This window comes from Typopeltis vanoorti, chromosome 20 (assembly GCF_054136105.1).
Source record: "Typopeltis vanoorti isolate ZY-2024b chromosome 20, IOZ_Tvanoo_1.0, whole genome shotgun sequence".
Classification (NCBI taxonomy): domain Eukaryota; kingdom Metazoa; phylum Arthropoda; class Arachnida; order Uropygi; family Thelyphonidae; genus Typopeltis; species Typopeltis vanoorti.
In genome coordinates this window covers 13882238-13904494 of record NC_143568.1, presented here as the reverse complement: position 1 = coordinate 13904494, position 22257 = coordinate 13882238, and the positions used below count along the sequence as shown (strand labels likewise).

Below are 22257 nucleotides of genomic sequence, written 5' to 3'. Positions count from 1 at the left end.
GTAGAATAACCGTTGATCAAATCATTGTCTCTTTGGCATACTGTGTGAAATGTAATATAGCTTGTCTCTGTGTATATGTATGTGTGTATACTCCAGATGATAACCTTAATATGAAGGTCAAAACATTGGGAAATTAAAATAATTATTTCTAACACGATTTTAGTCTCCATAATTTGTCTGAAATGAATGCTGATCACCATGAACTAAAGGAAAGGACTTTATACACCTCTGAAATGTGCTAAAGGATGATGTATGTTCTTTTTATTATTATTTATAACTTTTTCCATATCAATATAATAATAAAAAAACGTTCCCATCAATGATTCCAGATTTGTATTAGGTTGAAACAAATATTTACAAATAATAAAATTTCTATATAAGTAGAAGAGACCTCCACATAGCCTTTTAAGGAAAGAATGCCAAATTGTGCTTCAGACCTGACCGAATGTTCAATCCACACCTTCTTGTGGTGCACATCAGTAGTAAGTATCTAACTGGATACAGAATAAAACAGGATGGACTGGCAATTTGGGATTGAGTTGTATTCTGTATTGGTTTAAAAAACTGTATTCTGTATTGGCTTAAAACCAAAATACAATGATGATACAAGATGAAATGCAATACTGGCTGAGTTGGTTAAACAAAATCCCAGGTGTTTTCATCAAGGAATTAGAGTGAATAGTGAAAAGTCAGCTACTGGAGCAAACTCAATGGAAAAAAAGTGGAAATAGCAGAAAAATTAGGAGTACATCAACATAACTGTTTTACGAAAACAAAGAAGACAAAAACATGTGCAATTCTTCTAAATAACAACTACAAAATGTTATATTCAGGCAATAATGACTACAATAAGCAAGAAGTAGCTATAGTATCAACACTAAACACAAACATTTTGGAACGAAGGCAATTTCAAGTCAAGTGACTGATGCAGAAAAAACATCAAAAAATGGGGAATGGGATAATGAAATATTTGTGCCTATGGTCTCACAATATCATACTAAGGAAATTATAGGTTTTATTTCTGAGAAAATTCCCATGTTACTCCTCTAAGTAGATATTAATTTTATGGCTATTTAGTCTATTTTTTAGTACTGTGGCCTAAAACGTTTCCTTTGACAGATGAAATACTGTTCTCAAGTTCTCCTTAGTGCTGTGTAAATATTTCATTAAATCACAAGGTGAAAATATAGAGCGAATACCTGATCAAATTAAACAATTTAAAAACAAATAAACATGGAAGACTTAATTACTTGATTTTTAGAATTAGTGTAGAGTATATTTTGCCTTTTACATGCAGTCAACTTCTAGTTTGTCAGTTTTAGGAGCTTGCTCTCCTCTGATGTTTTTAGGAAGAAAATAAACCTGAAAACCCCAATATAAGACTGCCTAACTGGTATGACATGAAAGAAAATTAGTGACAGAAAACTAAAAATAATATCTTACTTTTGTGGTAATATAGTAGTATCCTAATTATACAATGATTAATTTATAATCAGTGAAATAGCACAGATGTAATTTCTAAAAATAGCATAAAGAGATGGATAAATTAAAGTTATGCTTTGCTTTATAAGATATCAATTAAAGTGAAGGTTGGTAAAGATGATACACTGAAGAACATGAATATGAAAAAGTTCAATAATGACATGGCATTAAAGTATGAGAAGATGGAAACTGCAAACTTAAAGTGGATTATTATCTGAATCTTCTTATATTTTCTTCTGCATTTATGTGCTAAAAACAAGCAAAATCTTGACTATAAGATGAATTAACATTTGCTTTCTTTCAAGGTCTGAAAGCAACCATAACTGAGCTTAGTAATAAATTTGCTTTCCACAGCAATATTTATACTACTGCTGTTTTTCTTTTATTTGAACTTTCTATATTAAATATTATTAACAACATTTATTACTCAATTTTATTTGCATGAAAAATGTTCAAAACACACTTGCCAATTATTTGAGTTATTCCATCAGGGATTTTTTGGAATCCACTAATAGTACTCCTCCTTTCCACTTTTTCTTTATTGGGTGGATGAGATGGATGATTTTGCAAAGGTCCATCAGTTATCTAATAAAGACAAAAAATTCATTAATAATATTCCTTTAATCTATAAAGTTCCTTTCTATAAAGTTCACTAAAAATCTCTAAATAATAATTTATAATAAAAAATTAAATAATAATATTTAATTATTAAATTATATTTAATAATTAAATATTATTATTATTGTCAGGCTTCTACCAAAAAACACAAATTCACTTAGGATGGAGAAAAGCATAATATCTCGAAGAAACCACTTCACTAAGCAGAGCTGGAGGAAACTCTTCTAATATTGGAACCACATTTATTTATTTATATTTATTAACATAAGACATTGAAAAACCTATGGCACATTGCTGCTGCATGTGGGCAAGTAGTTAAGGAGAAAGGAGGAATTTTTCCTTTCCATGTGAAATATGTATAAACAAATATTTGAAATATGAAATATTAGTGTGATTGTTGGGATCTGTATTAATTTAATCTGATTAGCTGAATTACTTTTAGAAAAGTATGCATTTTTTTATGTATTTTGTTTGATTCATTATGACATCATTAATCTTATATCAAACTAACATATATTAATTTTATAAAAAAATTAATGAATGTAATTAAAAAGCAGAAAAGAAAAGTAAAAGAGATGGTGGTTTTAGTAGGAGCAAACAATTTATCTGGTGATAAACAAAGTATGAGAAGATATGAAAGGACTGTTAGAAGAAGGAAGAATGAAGAATAAGAAAGTGAAAATAGTTGGTGCAATGTCTAGACATATTAACACAAAATTAAGAAATGCTACGTCTAGGCTTTGTAGAAAGAATGGTTGCAAGGATTTGGATGTATGGAGTGAATATGAGGGAAGAACGGATTTGTATAAAGAAGGATAGCATACACTTGAATGCATTTGGTATCATGAGTCTGAAGAAATTATTAACTAAGTTAGTATAAGACCTAAGACAAAGAGTAATGGAAATTAGATTATCATGGGAGAAATGGTTGAGAATCTGCATGAAATAGCGACCATATTATGTAACTGTGCTAATGATAGGAATATTTATTATCATGAAAATGATTATGAAGAAAGAATGATTGTGTGTTCATTCAGTTTGGAATAGTTATTAAACATGTGCAAGCATAATAGAGATCTGCAATTTATCCAAACTGGGTCATGCAGATGTGAGTATACAAAAAAAAAACATTGAAGTAACTTATTATGTCTGCACATGAATGCCAGAAATATCAGAAACAAAGGGGTAGAGTTCGTTGCCTTGGTGAATATGTTGGAGCCTCTGATTCTAAGCATTAGTGAAACCTGACTATCTGAGGCAGATATGATATACAAACTGAGTGTAAAGGGTACAGTATTTTTAAGAAGGATATGCAGGCTGGGGAGAGGAAGGGGGGGGATGCTGTTAATGATATTGGATTATTTGAATTCAGTTAGGTTAGAAAGCTATGACTGCAATGCTAGTAACAATGCTCCATGTGGCAATGAGTTAGAAGCAATATAGTGTGAATTAGAGTCTAACAAGATCAAATACATAGTGGGATGTTGTTACAGACTTAATGGTCAGTTGCTAATGATAACAAAATGTAGCTAAGCTATGAGTGTTCCATTCAGAAAAGGTTACATGCTGAACTACAAAAATCAGACATTAAGATCAACAGAGGAGTATGCTGAGTTCTTTCCCATTGTATTTTTGCTAGATGGAAAGGATATTGGCAGTATGTGGGAAACATTTAAAAAATACTTAAATGATGTAATATTGGACTGTGTTCTTAGAGTTAGAAGAATAAATAGTGAAGATCAGTAATCTGATTAAGCAAGAAATTGTTAAGAAAAAAGATACTGTGAAAGGAATACTATGTGCATAAAGGGTTGTGTCAGTTAAGAAAATAAAAAGGAGCAAGCCAGAAGAGTTACAACTGTTGTCTGGAAAGTTAAGTCAGAGCATGAAAAGAAACTGGATTTACAAGCTAAAGACAACCTAAAAGAATTCCACTGTCCTGTTGCAAGTAAAAGAAAGAATGAATGTGAAAAAATAACTCTCATTGCTGCAATCTCTTTACTGGATGAAGAAATTCAGGTACATGAGGAGAAAATACTAGAGCTGTTGCACAAACAGAACAAGAATTCCACAACAGTGCCTGTGTTCAGCTGAACTGGCTGTTCTTTCAATAAGGCTATATAATTTCAGCCTAAGAACAGGGAAGATCCAACAGGCATGGACAGAATGCATAATCCCATTGCACAGGTGGTACAAAGACTGTGTCCAATCATCAACCCATCAGTGTCTATTGAGTGATGGATTTTGGAAAAGTTAGTAAGAGCTTGTATATAGAAATGGGTTGACAGAGAAAAACAAAGGGAAGGTCCTATTTGAGCAACCTGATCATATTTTGTAATAATATTACCACTGAGTTTGACAAGAGGAATGAATACACCATGATACTTTTGGATTTTGTTAAGACTTTTGAGAGAATACAGCATGGAAGACTGTTACATAAACTGGGATTAGCTTTATAAAATATTAACATGGATAAGAGGATGGCTGACTGAATATCAAATAAGTGGCATATGGAAGATATGAGTCTGCAAGATTTAAGGTGACTAGTAGCATACTACAGGGATCATCAGTCCATGATCCATTGTTATTCGATCTTCACATTAATGAAATTGGGACAAATTTGACAAGTGACATGCTACTGTTTGTTCATGATGCAAAGATAGGCAAGGTAATCAAAGGAATGCAGCAGATATGCAGTACTGGCAGAATGATTTGAATAGGCTGGAAGTGTGGTCATGTGAAAATTGCTGTTGGTTTAGTTATGCACTTTGGTGTTATGAGATATCCAGTGTCATATTACGTGGCATTAGGATACAGGAAAATCATCAGGCTAGGAATCTTGGAATTTAGGAGATGGGAAGTTGAAGTGAAGATTGCAAATACAACTCAGAGGATAATTGGAATGCTGAAATGAACCTTCACATGTAATGAAAAGGAATTCATTCTGTCTGCGGGTCTGATCTCATTGTTTCTGTGGTGATACTGATATAGTGGAGACATCAGCATCACCACTTGTTCATAATGTTCATGATAATAATTACTATTATTATGATTATCTGACACCTCTTAAACTCACTCACACTAGATACACTGACTACTTCAACATGGAAATTGTACACTCACTCACTCACTGCTCTATGAGAGAAAAGCTAGCTCTTACCCCTTTCTTAACTGTATACAAGCTTAACTTCTATGGAGCCCTGTGTGCTATCCCTGCTTTCTATATAATGAAAACTTCATCAAATGATATCTGTTACCCATTCAGAAGTTTATAGACCCCTATCATATTATTCCTCTTTCTTCTATGTGGACACTGTTTATTAGTCTCTGCAGTCCACATACTCTCAATCTATCACCATAATCAACATTCCATAATCTCGATAAAATCATAGTAACTCTTCTTTGGCCCCTTTCCATAACTTCTTTATCCCTTCTGAACACAGGAGACCAAATTTGCACACATTAGTCCAGGTGAGGTCATATAAAGAGATAAAATAACTTCCCTGTCATACTGAAAGTTTATTTTTCACTTGGTTAGACTATAATAAATTTAGTTTAATCCTTTATCCAAGTGTGAGCAACAAAGTTTGCGCCTGAAAACATCTTCAGGACTGGGGTTAGGTAGTACAACACTGGAAAACTCGCAGCAAAGGTGGAGCAAGCTAACATCATTCTTATCTCAGTATCTCTCATAAAGCAAAACACATCTCCTTACGGATATGTATAATGTTATGCATTAAGGGAAGGGCCACCACCCAGACTAGTTTCGACCTTTATCGAGGTCTCTTCAGTGGGAGCCAGGCCCAGAGGTGGAGATAGCAGACAGAAGCAATGGCAGGTCATCTTTACCTATAGGAGTTGCCAAATGGTGTGCCACCTTTTTTATTAAATTACTCTGGATTTAGAGATTCCCTTAATGCATAACATTATACATATCCGTAAGGAGATGTATTTTGCATTATGGGAGATACTGAGATAGGAGTGATGTTAGCTTGCTCCACTTTTGCTGCGAGTTGCCCGGTGTTGTACTATCTAACCCCAGTCCTGAAGATATTTTCAGGCACAAACTTTGTTTGCTCACATTTGCATAAAGGATTAAACTAAATTTATTATAGTCTAACCAAGTGAAAAATAAACTTTCAACATCTTTCTCTAAATCCAGAGTAATTTAATAAAAAAAAGTGTCACACCGTTTGGCAACTCCTATAGGTGAAGATGACCTGCCATTGCTTCTGCCTGGTATCTCCACCTCTGGGCCTGGCTCCCACTGAAGAGACCTCAATAAAGGTCGAAACTAGTCTGGGTAGCGACTCTTCCCTTAATGCATAACATTATACATACCGGTAAGGAGATGTGTTTTGCATTATGGGAGATAATGAGATATGAGTGATGTTAGCTTGCTCCACCATTGCTGTGAGTTGTCTGGTGTTGTACTACCTAACCCCAGTCCTGAAGATATTTTCAGGCGAAAACTTTGTTTGCTCACACTTGGATAAAGGATTAAACTAAATTTATTATTCCCTGTCATATAATAATAATAATATTGGTTATAATAATCTTCTTACTGTTATGTATCATTTTAAAAAATGTGTGGTGTGAGGTGGCTTCCTGTGATGAGTCCTTGGACTCCATGAGGTGTCACATAACATTTATAAGAATTAGTGGAAGGGGCATAAGTCTGTGAATTTTTGGAGATGCATAAATTCTACTCCTGCAACCCTTCCCAACCAAGTCCTGTTAGTTACCTCAAATTAACTTTGCCAGAATAGGCAAAACACATCAGGAGTATTGAAGGTTATGCTACTGAGCCCAGCGAAATGGTAAAAGTTAAAAAACAGCAAGAGGCAGCAGTCTTGTCCTAAGTCAGTACTGGCATAAATCTTGTTGATCAACTCAACAGTATTCTTGTTGAGAGGCTTATACGCTGGTTAAACATGATAACTAATATTTAAGGAATTGACAGCGTATACTAGAAATATAGATTAAATAAACTTTAATATATACTTTCCGATATTTCGGCGAACGCCACATTGCCATCTTCTTGGGAACTTACTACAAAGACACGTGCACACAAGTACTAATAACAGCAAATGAGACTGAAGCTAGGAAGCTAGCGTTTTCCTAAAGTCCTGATGGTGTCCCCTGGCGGGCTATATTGGTAGTTCTTGGCTTTTGGGCTGAAGTTCTTCTGATAAAAGTTTCCCAAATTTGGGGCAGTCTCATGCATCCAAATTTGTTGAGGTTTGGCATGTTCCTAAGAGCCGAGGCTGATTCCATGAATAGTCTTTCATACTTGAACTCGCTGCGGTGTATTACTGTGGCTTTCTTCCATCTTATGCTGTGGCGAGTATCCAGAGCGTGGTCTGCAAGCCCAGAGTGGCTGTACTGGTGAAATCGGATGTAATCCTTGTGTTCTGAGATTCTGATATTTGCTGTCCTGCTTGTTTGGCCAACCTGATGGAACCTTGGTTTTCTCAGTTTATAGAAAACCCACCCATACAGGCAGATGCATTCACCAACAATCCCCCCCCCCCCCCTCACAACAATATGGAGTTATTAAAACATTATTCAACAAGGCAAAAATAATCTGTTCTAATGATCAAGCCCTAACCACTGAACTAAATCACCTCCGTGACACTTTCTCAGCCAACGGCTACCCCCTCCAAAAAATTCAAAAAATACTTAAAAAAAAACAATCCCCCCCCCTCACAACAATATGGAGTTATTAAAACATTATTCAACAAGGCAAAAATAATCTGTTCTAATGATCAAGCCCTAACCACTGAACTAAATCACCTCCGTGACACTTTCTCAGCCAACGGCTACCCCCTCCAAAAAATTCAAAAAATACTTAACCCAGTTATCCACAACCCACCACCCCCTCCCCTTCACAAAAAAGATTACTCTAAATCCATCACCATTCCCTACATCCGAGGCACCTCGGAAAAAATCAATAAAATCTTAAAAAAACATGACTTGACCACTTGTTACAGACCACATAGAAAAGTGGCATCCCTTATCCGCTCCACCAAAGACCAACCACTTCCCCTAGACCTACCTGGTGTATACCAACCTACCTGGTGTATACCAGGTCCCTTGCAGCTGAAAACTGTCCTACTTTGGCCAAACAGGCAGGACAGCAAATATCAGAATCACAGAACACAAGGATTACATCCGATTTCACCAGTACAGCCACTCTGGGCTTGCAGACCACGCTCTGGATACTCGCCACAGAATAAGATGGAAGAAAGCCACAGTAATACACCGCAGCAAGTTCAAGTATGAAAGACTATTCATGGAATCAGCCTCGGCCCTTAGGAACATGCCAAACCTCAACAAATTTGGATGCATGAGACTTCCCCAAATTTGGGAAACTTTTATCAGAAGAACTTCAGCCCAAAGGCCAAGAACTACCAATATAGCCCGCCAGGGGACACCATCAGGACTTTAGGAAAACGCTAGCTTCCTAGCTTCAGTCTCATTTGCTGTTATTAGTACTTGTGTGCACGTGTCTTTGTAGTAAGTTCCCAAGAAGATGGCAACGTGACGTTCGCCGAAATATCGGAAAGTATATATTAAAGTTTATTTAATCTATATTTCTAGTATACGCTGTCAATTCCTTAAATATTAGTTATCAACTCAACAGTGTTAAAAACATATATACAAGCATAGTCAAATGACATAAATGGTTACAAAAACAGCAGCACAGAAAGCAATGGGAAGATACTGCACTATTTTGTTAAGCATATTACTATGGACAGTAAACTTTAAACCAAGTCCTGAATTATTGGTGTATCTTAAATGGGGCAGGGGGGGTGCAAGGAATCTCTGGGCGACATACAGTGAATGTTCATAATGAAGAAATGAAATTCTTCTAAAGAACAAGTAAGAAAGAAAAAAAAAAAAATAGAAATTCTAGGAGTTAATAAAATCAGATGGAGAGGAAGTACCAATTACTGTGTGCTTCTGTAAACAGAAGCAATCATCTATAGTGGAGAAGAGAAAAGACAAAATAGTGTGCATTTGTTACTAAGAGAAGAGTGGAGAAAGAAAGTAGAAAATACTTACAAACCAGAATATTGAACATCCTCAACAGCAACCCCAGTGAATCTTGTCATAATTCAAGTGTGCATGCTAACAAGTAACTGAAGAGTGTAGTGATTGTGAAGAAATTGGATCATTTGGACTAGGCAGAAGAAGAAGAGGGAGGAAAAATTAGATTTTTGTAAACTTGATTTTACAGTTTCTAACACATTTTTTGAAGTAACAAAATGAGGACACTATACATGGAAATATTTTGGTATTGAATTTGGTATTGTTTAATACCAAACTGACTACATACTAGTTAAGAAGAAACAGAAACCAACTATTAAAGTCATGTTAAGCTCCTAAAGAGCTGAAATAGTGTCACCACTTACCTGTAATTGCAAAATGCGAAACAAAACATAAAATATATATATATAGAATAAGGAAGAAAAGATGGAATATTGAACTACTAAAGATCTCAAATATAAAAATTTAAGGAAAAAACAAGACTGCATGCTTAAGATGAACAATGAGAAAGACCAAATGGCCATAAAGAAAATAATTAAAAGTAGATAAAGTTTCAGGATTTACAAGATTACAGCCACAGAAGCCATGGATTACAAATGAGATACTTAATTTAATAGAAGAATGAACAAAAACAATAAAAAAATTTCTACCCAAGGTAAGGAATAATATCAGAGACTAAGAAATAATTAGGGAAGGTTGCAAAATCACATAAAAACTGGATAAAAGAAATATATCAAGAAGTTGAACAAAAAGTAAAACAAAACAGAAAAGTAAAGCCCAACAAAACAAAAAATTGAATAAAGAAATGAAAAACAATATGAATAAAGAAAAATAAATCGCATAAAAAAAGAAAGATGCAAGACAATGTTGCATTTTCACCCTTACTTTTCAATCCAAATACAGAGAATATAATGAAAGTAATAAACAGCCTCTGTAGCTGAGTCAGTATAGACAAAAACCCTTTGATCTGAAAGACCTGGGTCAAATTCCCATCAGTAACTAAGGAACCTTTATCTAGTCTCTTTCGACAAAAGGCGAGTAAGCCAGTCTCATATGGAGGTAGAGTTTTTTCCCACCTGGAAACTCCGGTTTCTCATCCTGCAGAGCAGGCAAACTGTCCCCCATGAACACACATCTACAGACATAGGACACACTGGGGGGGGAATAGGGCTAACGAGTTATGGTTGCAGTTGTGAAGTTCAAGAATAATTGGAAAGGTCATGGGCACTTAAGTGCCTATTAGGACCACTGATAGGATAAGAATGAAAGTAATAAAAGAAAGAACGAAGGGGATAACTGAAGGTGGAGTGCAAATACATAAGATATGTACTGATGGTGACATAATTGTATTATTTGAGAATGAACAGGATTTAAAACATTATTTACGACGGATGATGTTTTTATTTGATTATAGACTAAATATAAATGCTATAAAAACTAAAATAGTGGCAAGTTCAAAAGAACAAAATAAGTTAAATAAAATAGTCATCAAAGTTATTAAATGGATAAGAATCCTATTTTGTTATATAGCCAGTAAGTGAAACTCAAGATCGAGAACTACGATCTAAGAGTTTCAATGCCGAAAAACTATCGGCGAAGGCAATTCGAAGCAAAGGTGGAGCAAGCTCCCTCACTATTCTTGATATTCTCTCATAATGTAAAACACAGCTCCTAGGAGACGTATTATTGTTTTACATTATGAGGAGAGGTCACTACCCAGACCGGTTTCAACCTTTTTTGAGGTCTCATCAGTGAGTAGGTAGACCTAGGAAAATATCAAAGCTTAGTGAAAAGAACTTACATACCTTCACTATACGAATGCCATAAAGGTGTGCTTGTATTTTGTAATTAAAATGAAAAGCCAAAAGGCTAGTTTTCTGGCAATTTAATAGTTATTAAATGGAACTAGCCTTTTGGCTTTTCATTTTAATTACAAAATACAAGCACACCTTTATGGCATTCGTATAGTGAAGGTATGTAAGTTCTTTTCACTAAGCTTTGATATTTTCCTAGGTCTACCTACTCACTGATGAGACCTCAAAAAAGGTTGAAATCGGTCTGGGTAGTGACCTCTCCTTATAATGTAAAACAATAATACATCTCCTAGGAGCTGTGTTTTACATTATGAGAGAATATCAAGAATAGTGAGGGAGTTTGCTCCACTTTTGCTTCGAATTGCCTTCGCCGATAGTTTTTCGGCATTGAAACTCTTAGATCGTAGTTCTCGATCTTGAGTTTCACTTACTGGCTATATAACAAAATAGGATTCTTATCCATTTAATAACTATTAAATTGCCAGAAAACTAGCCTTTTGGCTTTTCATTTTAATTACAAAATAGTCATCAAAGGTTAAAATATTTAATAAGCAAAATCATTCATATATCTGGGAGGAAGTACTCAAGAAAATGGAAGACGTAAGTTAGAAATATGAAAAGTGCCATGGCAAAAGAAGTATTAAAGAAGAAAGATGGTCATTTAGTACAAGCAAGATAAGTAAGGACGTGTGGAAAAGACTCATAAAAACATCTGGTTGAAGTATATTTTTATATGGTTGTATGAAATGCATTAATATGGAGCTGGCCCACTTTTGCTGCTGTAACAGCCTTCAATCTTCTGGGAAGGCATTCCACTGGATTTGGTATGTTGCTGGGTAATTCCTTTCCATTCTTCCAGAAGAGCATTAGTGGGGTAAAGTCACTGATTTTGGGTGATTTGGCCTGGCTTGTTCCAATTCCATAGGTGTTTGATGGGGTTAAGATGAGGACTCTGTATAATTCTTGCACAGATCTCACTTTGTGAATGGGGCATTGTCGTGTTGACAGAGGAAAGAGCCTTCAAATTGTTGCCATAAAGTTGGCACAGAATTGTCTAGAATGTTAAGATTCTCCATCACTGAAACTAAAGGGCTCAACTAGCATAAGAAAAACAGTCCCAGACCATGACGTCTCCTACACTAAACTTCACAGTTGATACAACACATTCAGGTCCGCCATCTGCCAAATTTAGACTCATTTCTCAGATTGCCAGAAGGTGAAGTGTGATTCATCATTCCAAAGAATGCATTTCCACTGCTCCAGAGTCCAATGGCAGTGAGCTTTGCACTGCTCCAGCAGACATTTGACATTTCCCTTGCTAATGTTAGGCTTGTGTGCAGCTGAGCAGTCAAGGAAACTGATGTTCAAGCTCCCAACAAAAGGTGTGGTGTTGCTTGCAGAGGCATTTCAGAACTCAATAGCAACTTAGGACAAGCAATTTTTTCATGCCATGTTCTTTAACACTTGACAGTCCTACTCTGTGATTTTATGTGGCCTATCTGGTCATCATTGTGCTGTTATTGCTCCAAGGCATTTCTACTTCACAATAACATCACTTAAAGTTGAACAGGACAGCTGTAGTAGGGCTGATATTTCTTGAACTAAGTTGTTGCAAAGGTGGTATCCTATGATTGTGTCACACTGAAAGTCACTAAAATGGGCCAAGGATGGCCCATTTTAGTGACTTTCCAATCCAAAGCCTTTGTAATATCTAGAGCAGTATTTCCCAACATTTTTTAGATCATGCACACCTCAATGCCTCAAAGATTTTGATGTCCCCCCCCCCCCCCCCCCGCCGCCAACAATGGTGAGCATTTTGAGTATATCAGTGATGAGATGACGAATGCAACATCATTTTCTAATTGTCCCCCAAAATATTCAAATTGTCCCACATTAAGAAACACTGAGTCACCACATGGGTTTCATTAAACCTATCCAAAGTTTATAACCATAGATGGATACCACTAATCTCTATATCACTACCTAGAAGCCTGCTACTCTAACTGGTGGACTTCTAGATAGTGATGTTATTTTTGACAGAAATTAGATGAATGCAATAGGATGATAGTTAGATGGTTAGTTTTATTTCCTTTCTGTAGACTGGTTGGATATAAGCTTATTTCCAAGCTAAAGGATAGATGCCAGATGAGTGTAAACTATTGTAAAGATGATAGAGGATTGGTGTTAGTTCAGGAGCACAAGTTCAAGCAAAATCTGGGGGAATACCATCAGGATCAGAAGACTTGTTGGTATCTAAGGTATTCAGCATTTCTCTGATGTCTTTCAGGTGTGAAGTTCATGGTAATAAGAGGAGTACTTAATCATCAATGCAAAAGTTAGAGAATAATAATGTAAGGAAATTAGCCTGGTCTTTGGCTGATGTTACAATAATACCAACTGGATGCAAAAAAGGTGAAAACATGGATGGGCAAAAGTTGCACCCCCAATGGCCTTTGTAAGAGAAATAGGAGACTTTTTTTTCCCCTGCACTTGTCCTTTTCAAAATCAGCTTTGGATTGACCAGCAGTAATCTTTTGGCAGTTGATGCATGTACTTTGTAGGCCACTGTTCTGTGACCAAATGGTAATAGCCATTTCAGGCTCCCAGTAAGCAAAGTGGTGGTGTTTAACCAAGTAATGAAATTTATCTACCATGGGTCATCTAGTTTGTATTTCTTCCAACTAGTGAAGTATGCATTTCTGGTGGAAAAAAAAAACTTGCCAGGGTCACCAGAATCCCATTTGTGAAAACAAGCCACACCACAAGAAGGTGTGGCTTGTATATACATCTATGAATTTTTGTAACTACACTGAGAGTAATAGAATAGTGGTGTCTGTTAACATCTAGTAAGCCAGAGTACTATGCAATTCTAATTGTTAAGAGAAGCAAGATAAATATACATTATATACGAATGATTTAAAAAAAACAAGACATGCTCCTATTTTCTCCATGTCTGCCAAACACATTTCTTTATCGTTCCAATCAAGGTCTCTGCCAAAGCATAGAAAAAATTGTTATCAACATCTTTATCTGGAAAATGACATCATGCTGCACATTAATGTTGGTTGCAAACTGTTGCCAGCCATGGTCTAAAAACATGTAAATCATTGGATTACATCAAGATTGTATACTGGGTAATTCAGAAATTTTCAGATGAAGAACTGTAACCATGGGATGTGGATGGCCATGGCCGATGCTTTAATCATTATTCCTGTTATTTACAAAGTGTTACAGCAATAAATCAGCTTCTGTGATATGATGTTTTCTTCTGAATGGCAAAGCAGTTCTATAACGTAATACCTGAACATACAGAAATTGTGTCATATTGTGCGTCTTTATATATGATCATGCTTCCAATTATTCTGCCATCTTGTAACTGTCAAGAGATGGCATCCCAAGTCATGCTGCTGTAAACAGATGATATGAACGTCAACATTCTTGTTCTCAATTCAAACATCATCCTTTTAAATGATGCATTTTCACGGACAATATGCTGAAGCATCATCATATTTAAACAATTGTCTAGTTTAAGTTTATTTAGTTGATAAAGGCAGCTACATAGTGGTAATTTGCTAATTTAGTTTTTATTTCTATAATGTAATCCCATTTCTTTTTTACTTTCTTGTCTAACAACAACAACAATAGCCTATCAATGTATATTAGGAGTGCTCAGTGAGCTCACCAGATCAGGATTCCCCCCCACACACACTCCCCCATGACCACTGAAATCTGTATATGAGTGGATAATGTAAAAATAAAACATGCATAAATTACCTGCTATGCAACCTTTCTACACAGTAAGAAAATGACAAAATCTGAACTTTCAGTCCAAACCTCACAAACTGTTGCATGACTGACTACTGTGGAAAGTAATATGATATATGACAGACTGAATAGAGTGACTCATCACAATGTAGTTCCCAGGTGTGGAATGAGCGATAAATGAAAGGGGGGGTGGGGTTCTGGTATGAATATCAAATATTCATACCATGTGGAAAGGGAAGGTATGATTTGCCAAATCAGCTCCTGCAACATAAAAGAGGCTTAAGTGGATGACCATTGTAGCCTCTTTTATGTTGCAGGAGCTAAACAGAAACCAAGGGATGATTCTGTGTGACATTTGGAAATCACTGATCAGATCTCTAAACAAATCAGGGTTTAATTTCTCTAATAACTATTGGACACACCTGCTGAACAATGACTGACCACATGCCAACATCCAAGCTCCAAGTGTTTCTATTGTACTTGTCAACGGCTCCTATGCATTTGGTATTTTTTTTTAGTAATGTATTGATTCATAATCAAAACTTATTTATATTTGTATGTCCATCCAAACCCAGGTGAAGCCACTACTTAACATGCCGAAATTAGTCGTTAACTAGTCGTATCAAATATTTACGACCAATAAACCCAGTGTAAGTTATTTTTATAACATTTAAATATCTTTCACTTCCTAGTGTCAGACTGCTGCTAGTATTATGTTAGTATTCTTTATTCCTATCATACTAGTTTTAGAGCACTTAAATGACGTGTTACAGAAACATCATGAAAGTATATGTAGACAATTTATAAGTGTACATACCACAAATGTAGGCTGATTGAATATATAATTGAAGTACAAATATTTTTGCACTACTGAAAACAAATGAAAGGTATGTAGTCATAATGTGATACTCTGCACGTGCGCATGTGTACGTATTTCCTCCAATAACTGTCGCTCAGACAATATACTGTAAAATCTCTTGCGAGAAATTAAACTTCATAACATTTTCGCTATAGATTTTCCAATGTTTTTTTTTTTGAAATTATGAAAGAAAAATGTACTAAATAAGATGTTATAAAAATTGCTGTAAGAATGCACATACATTTGACCTGTTAATAAAGCTTGGTAGGGATTAAGCCAGATTAGCAGTGATGAGTACCATCCAACGATCGTATACAGTCAAACAGCCAGCATTGATGTCATTTTCACTACTGGCTAATCCTGGTAAGTTCATCATTAAGAACAAAGGGCTGAAAATCTGCATAAAGGGAATGCAGCACTTGGCTCAGGACGTTTTAGGCTTTTTAACTTTCTACTTCCTTGGGGCTCCTTCCTTTTGTCCAGGAGGCTTGTTCTTCCTGCAGCCGACGGCGCATGTTTTTCCACTGCCAGCCCTCTCTCTAGGCTCTGGGTAGCTATGGCAGAACCCCAGCAAGATCGACGAAGGAAAATTTTATGGGAAACGGCCAATGCAGTCCAAGCAGCATGAAGACTGACCAGATGGAAGGCACTCCAGTCTCAATGTAGTTTGCTGAGAGCTAATTGGACTTTCCATTCGTGATAGTTGCAAGTAAGCAATAATTTAAATTGTATTTTGCTAAGAGAATGTACCTCAGAATCGTGTGTGATTGCGAGATATTATTTGTAAACAGGCGGTAACTTGGTTGTAAGCTGAGGGAAGATTATGTGTTGTTAAGTATGTTTAATTTAAGAGAGTGAATGTGATAAAAATCGGGAATAGTGTTAAATAGGTATTGTATGTGGCTGGAAGAATATTATGTTACAGATTCTTATAGGAACAATAATGTTAACTTGTAAGCTTAAATGTGATAGGAAGAATTATATTAGCTTGTAAGCGTATGTGTATAATTGTGTCATAGGAGACATCTTTATGTTAATGTATAATGAGTTTCTTTTGGTAGTGAACACACAGTACGTTCTGTTGCTAGAATTGCATTTTTAGTGTGTGTTAAAACTTTTGAATGAAATTCTCAGTAATTATTATATGCTCTGTATCTATTTCTCTAGATCAAAAATAAATGTTTTGTTTTGTAATTACCTTGTTTTATTCCTTAGCCAATGCACTATCTAGAAAAAAAAAAAAAAAAAGAAGCGAACCTGCAGACATAAGATACGAGTCACGACTCGCATATAGAGAATTAATATATATACTTTGTGATTAATTCCTGCTTTCCTCACCCTATCTTTCAATCAATATATAATCAAATTAGGTGGTGCAGCCGGAAAAAAAAAATTTCCTAATTTGATTTTGTGTGAGAGTGGGGGACTGCATACATTAGACTTACTTATAACACAAAGTCTGTTTAATAGCAGGGGGGAGAAATTGGTAATGGTGAAGATTAACATCGTGAGGTATAGGTTAAGCAAACTTAAGCTTAACTTTCGGAAGTTTCTGTTAAAGAAGTTTATAGTCCTAACCTAGTGAAGCAGAATAAAGTAAAGTAAATGATAAGTTCAGAGAGAGTTAATTCAAAATTTAAATAATTAACATTATTTTACAATACTACAAATGTGATAAACTATTTCAATGTATATTTAGATGGCTAAAAGCATGTTGCAAGTCTCAAAAACTCTGTGAGAAAAAAAAAAAAGACATAATGAATTAAATTATTGCATTTTAAGAACAATGGCTCACTGGAGAGTTTTGAAGTAGATATTAAAGAGTGCACCCACTTCCAATGTTAAAAAAAATAAAAATATAAAAAAAATTCTTTTGCTTTTAACAGATTGTATTATGAACAATTCTTCAGCAAATTTTCAGAAAGAATTTTAACATGAGCTCAATGAAGCTTCCACTGTTAAAAAAAAAGTTCATGAAAATAAAAACATATTAAAATTAAATCTGAAAATACTCACATGTTGATTCCCCATATCAACAGTACCTGCTCTTTCCCTTGAGAGTGCAATGGGTAGATTTTTATCTTTTTCTTTGTTACTTGGTTTCCATGTCAATAAGCTAAAGTATTACAACAGCATTAAATTGAGTTAAATAAGTGCATGATTTCATTTCATCATTTAATTATCAACTTTTAACTCATAAGTTACTCAAAGGAACTATAAAATAAAATTTTGTGTGATTATTCATATAACATGTACTTATTTTATAAAACTCACTTTACTTCCACCTTAAAAGCATATCATCCCTAGTTGGAGAAGATATGCTAACTAGATCTTAGACAGTAGATGACTTAGCACCCAGTGAAACACTACTGCTACTATTACTATGTTTATGGGAAACAGGAAGTGACAAACACCATGTTTTGTCTCCAGTTTATGCCTTTCTTCACATATGCAGGGCAGGTGATGGTCTTGAAGACCATATTCATCATAATTATTTATAATTGACTAGGGAGTCATCACTTATGCTATTCAAGTGTAATGCTATTCCACAGGCCAACTGCTAGATAGATAATGCATCAAGAAGAATTCAAACTAACTGGTAAATAATCCTGCTGCTACTTATTCTGCCAGATCATGTGTAGAGGGAGTCCAAGTAATATACCAGAGGTACTGTTGCAACCAAGTTTGTAGTAGAGTTAAACAATGGTGTAATTGTAATGGGTATGACCCACGTCTTTTATCCCTATAGCATGAGAATGTTCTGTAAGTTTGACATTCCAACAGCAAAAGAAAAATAGCAACGTTACAAAAATGCAACAAATTGGGAAAAAAAATTCAATACCCACTTTGTAAACATCTTGTGCTTTTAATGATGTATACCATCACTTGCATGCATCAAAACCTGGTGTTATTTCACTGCAGAACCTCCAATGGCATCCTCTTTGCAATTTACCTTAATTCTATTAAGTCATGTGAAGAAACATACATTTGAAAGATGCAAAACTTACTAGCCTTTGAATCTTCTCTACATGATATGCTTTGACTTAAGATTTCCTTAAAATAACAAAATTACATGAAAACCACAGTAATAAACTTTAATGAAAGTGCAAATATTTTGTACTGCAAATGACTGTACATTATCGGTGTGTAAAAAACAAGGAATACAAAGTACATACAACAATCAGTTACCAATTAAAAACGATTGCCACATGTTAGAATTTAATATTAATAAATAATATTAAAATAATTTTTCATGTTTACATAAAATGAGATTCTCCCAAAATTTTGAGTGAGAGAAACAATTCTTATGTTCAGGTGAGGCTAAAAATCATATTTAAAACTGCTTCTATGGAGAAAATGAGCTTCATTCCATAGGATACTGTGTTTAGTGTCAGCACTATGCTGTGCCAGATCAGCATGTATTTAGAGCAGTTTCATTAATGAACATCAAAAGTTTCGATGTTCATTAATCCTTTTTTCCAAAATATGGCTTGCCTACCCAAAGTATAGTAGTATATCAGATTACATCCATAAGGAATCTGGTAAACACCAGCTAAAAAATAAAAAGATGACAGTTTGGCTTTTGAAGATGGTAACAGATGAGAAGTTTTGCTGAAAGGAAAATGTGTAAGATTCAGGTGATATTTAATAAGAATTCTGTGAATAGGGTCAGAGATACCAGAAATATAAGGGATTGGTACCCTGCAGTCTGTAGAAGAATCTTTAGATTTTGGAGCATAGGTGTCAGTTATCTGTAGGATTTGATAAGGATTGTAACCATTTAATTTCATTAAAGTTTTGATAATGAGAAGTTCTTGTTTTAAGAGGGAGAGTCATTAATTAATAGTGCTCTATTAATTAATGAATTGATACCACCAATTTTTTGAGGTGTCATGAGTAGATTTTTGATGAACATATCTGCCAGTAAAGGTAGGTTTCTGACATACACTGGCTAACAAAATACCAGCGGTTGTGCAAGTAAGGATGCCCAAGAATGATAAACTATCAGCATTTTCTTTTTCCATGGTGAATAATTGAATGTATGAGTGAAGGCTATTGATCCCATGTAGAAAAGTGGTAGGTTCATTTCAGAATGAGGCCAAACAGCAAAAACCAATGACTTAATGAGTGACTTGGCTTAACCACTAACTTAACTAAAGACAGAGATGAATGGATGAGAACAAGATATCTTCCAGATGGTTCAAAAAATAGTTTGCCAAAGGTGGAGACAGAGGGCTATCCTATGGCAGTGCCTTCAATCTGTTTATAAATCTTTTAATATAGTAAACTAATAGTGACAGATAATGGAATGATGGTAAATAGAGAAACTATGCCAAAACTGACTAACATATAAACACAGTATTCTATAGGATAAAGCTCATCTCTATAGAAGCAGGTTTACATATGAATGCCTTTTCAAAGAAAGTTGTGATGATGATGATTTATGGTTTTAATGGCACAAGGACAGCAAAGGTCATGCTGCACCATATCAAAGGTTATAGCAGTAGACAAAGTAAGACAATCACAAACATCCATGCCTGCAGCAGGATTTAAAAATTATGGAAAATGGAAGATGTTGATAAAAGAGCGGTATGCTAACTACTCGGCGAATCAGGCCAGCAAAGAAAATTGTGAAGCACTTTTACATCAGCCTAACATGAATCATAATGACTATCCCTCTCCCAGATTTCATATTATGTAAACATGAAAAATTGTCTTAATATTATTTATTAATATTAAATTCTAGCATGTGGCAACCATTTTAAATTGGCAAACTATTTGTTGTATATACCCTGTATTCCTTGTTCTTTGATATGTTTTTATTTCTACACACCGATGTCCTGCTATTTTCAGTATAAAATATTTCTACTTTCATTAAAATTTATTACTGTGGTTATCATATAATTTTGTTGTTTTATATTTACGCCATAAGTACCTTGAAAGATTAGACTTAAGATTTGCTTACCTAGGTTGACAGCTTTCATTTTTGCCAACACCAGTTCTAATAACCACAATGACCTCTTTAATTATTTATTGCTAGAGGTTACTTCCCACAATTTAATTGAATGAAAAAGTGAGATCATCTCCCTTAGCTTCACTATTCATACAAGGTGCACCCAGAAAGTAAAGTCCGCTCAGAATTTACCACCAAATAAGATATGGGAGAGGGGTTGCGCATGTGTCTCATTATCTAGCTGTTCATTAGCGACTCATTATCTAGCTGTTGACTATTTTACTTTCGCTTTTGTTATTGTTTGTTGTCTTCTAAGAAGAATTTATAATGAGTGCTATGATAAAAAAATCCCACTAGCTGCAAAGTTCATGATATTGTACGGTTTTTGTTTGGCAGAAAACAATAGTGCCAGAGTAATTCGATTGTGTAAGGTGTGCAGGCCTAATGTAATGAGTGACAGTAGGGTTAGACAATGGTATCATTTGGTTAAAGAAGGGTGCAAAAATGTTCCCAATGAAGAGCACAGTGGCATGCCAAGTGTGGTGAAAGACAATTTGGTGGAAACAGTGAACATAAAAATTTGTGAGAATCGCCGTTTCACAATTATAGAATATTTTGAATTTCCGGAAGTCTCATGCTTAGTCATTCATGAAATTGTGACAGAAAAACTGGGGTATAAGAAATTGTGTTCCAGATGGATCCCTCATCACAAATGTTGACCAATATGCATAAACAACGAGTGAAATTATATCCAAAATTTTTTCAGTGTTAAGAAAATGAAGGAGATGAATTTTTTACTGTGTAGTAAATTCGGAATTTATCACAGCACTCATAAATTATTCACAGAAGACAACAAATGATAGACGGAACTACAGTAAAATGGTCAACAGCTAGCTGCTAGCTAATGAGTTACTGTATCATATCATGAATGTGTGATGTCTCTCCAATATCTTATTTGGCAGTAAATTCTGAACAGACCTTACTTCCTGGACATGCAAAGCTAGAGGAAAAACTGAATTATTTGTTATCAGTAATGACCTAACATAGCAATCAACAATCTTTTCTGGTCCATGATCCAGCTTTTATGCACAAAGGTGTCTGCAGGCCAAATATAAAATTTTTCATAAACCTGATAGCACATGCGTGTGTCAAACTAGAGGATAAATCTATAAAGTTTACAGAATTTCCCTATAGTTCAACATTAGGATATAGCAAATATCTTAAAAAAGCAAATAAACATGTCAATAATATTTTTAGAAATGCATAAAACATATTCACATTCACATGTGAATGCTGAGCCTAATCATAAGCAGTGGAATGTGCACATGTTGCACAGATGATCTGTTATCATCTGTGTGACACAAGCCACACAGATGCTACTGCAATGACATACTGTTAACTTGCATATACTTATATGTAACTCCTTTGTGGTGATTTTAATATTTTAAAGAAATTAAAATAATGGAATTTCTCTTTATAAATCTCTCTCTCTCTCATTGCAGGCTGCTCAGAAAGAGCTTGCCAGTGACCAATCTAACTTGTGAGCATCAGGTTGGCCCTAGCTAAGACGTTCACTTATCAACCAGATTTAAATAGCTGACTTGTCAATGAAAGGCTAAATGATCTACAACACATGAAGCAAGAGAATAAGGAGGAGGAAGAAATATGTTGATTTTATTTATTTATTATTATTATTTGACACCTCTAGGGAG

The 22257-nt window shown here is 35.0% G+C and overlaps 1 protein-coding gene across 2 annotated transcripts in view; it reads right to left on the bottom strand.

Annotated features, from left to right (window-relative positions):
• Window positions 1-22257, bottom strand: part of Sec71 (ADP ribosylation factor guanine nucleotide exchange factor Sec71) — a 581865-nt gene that overhangs the window by 71013 nt on the left and 488595 nt on the right. For both annotated transcript variants that reach the window (XM_090410617.1, XM_090410618.1), the window contains 2 exons: window positions 17608-17707; window positions 1950-2067 (listed from right to left, as the gene is read on the bottom strand). In XM_090410617.1, the coding sequence (XP_090266743.1) occupies window positions 1950-2067; window positions 17608-17707 (218 nt within the window). The remainder of the gene's footprint in view (window positions 1-1949; window positions 2068-17607; window positions 17708-22257) is intronic.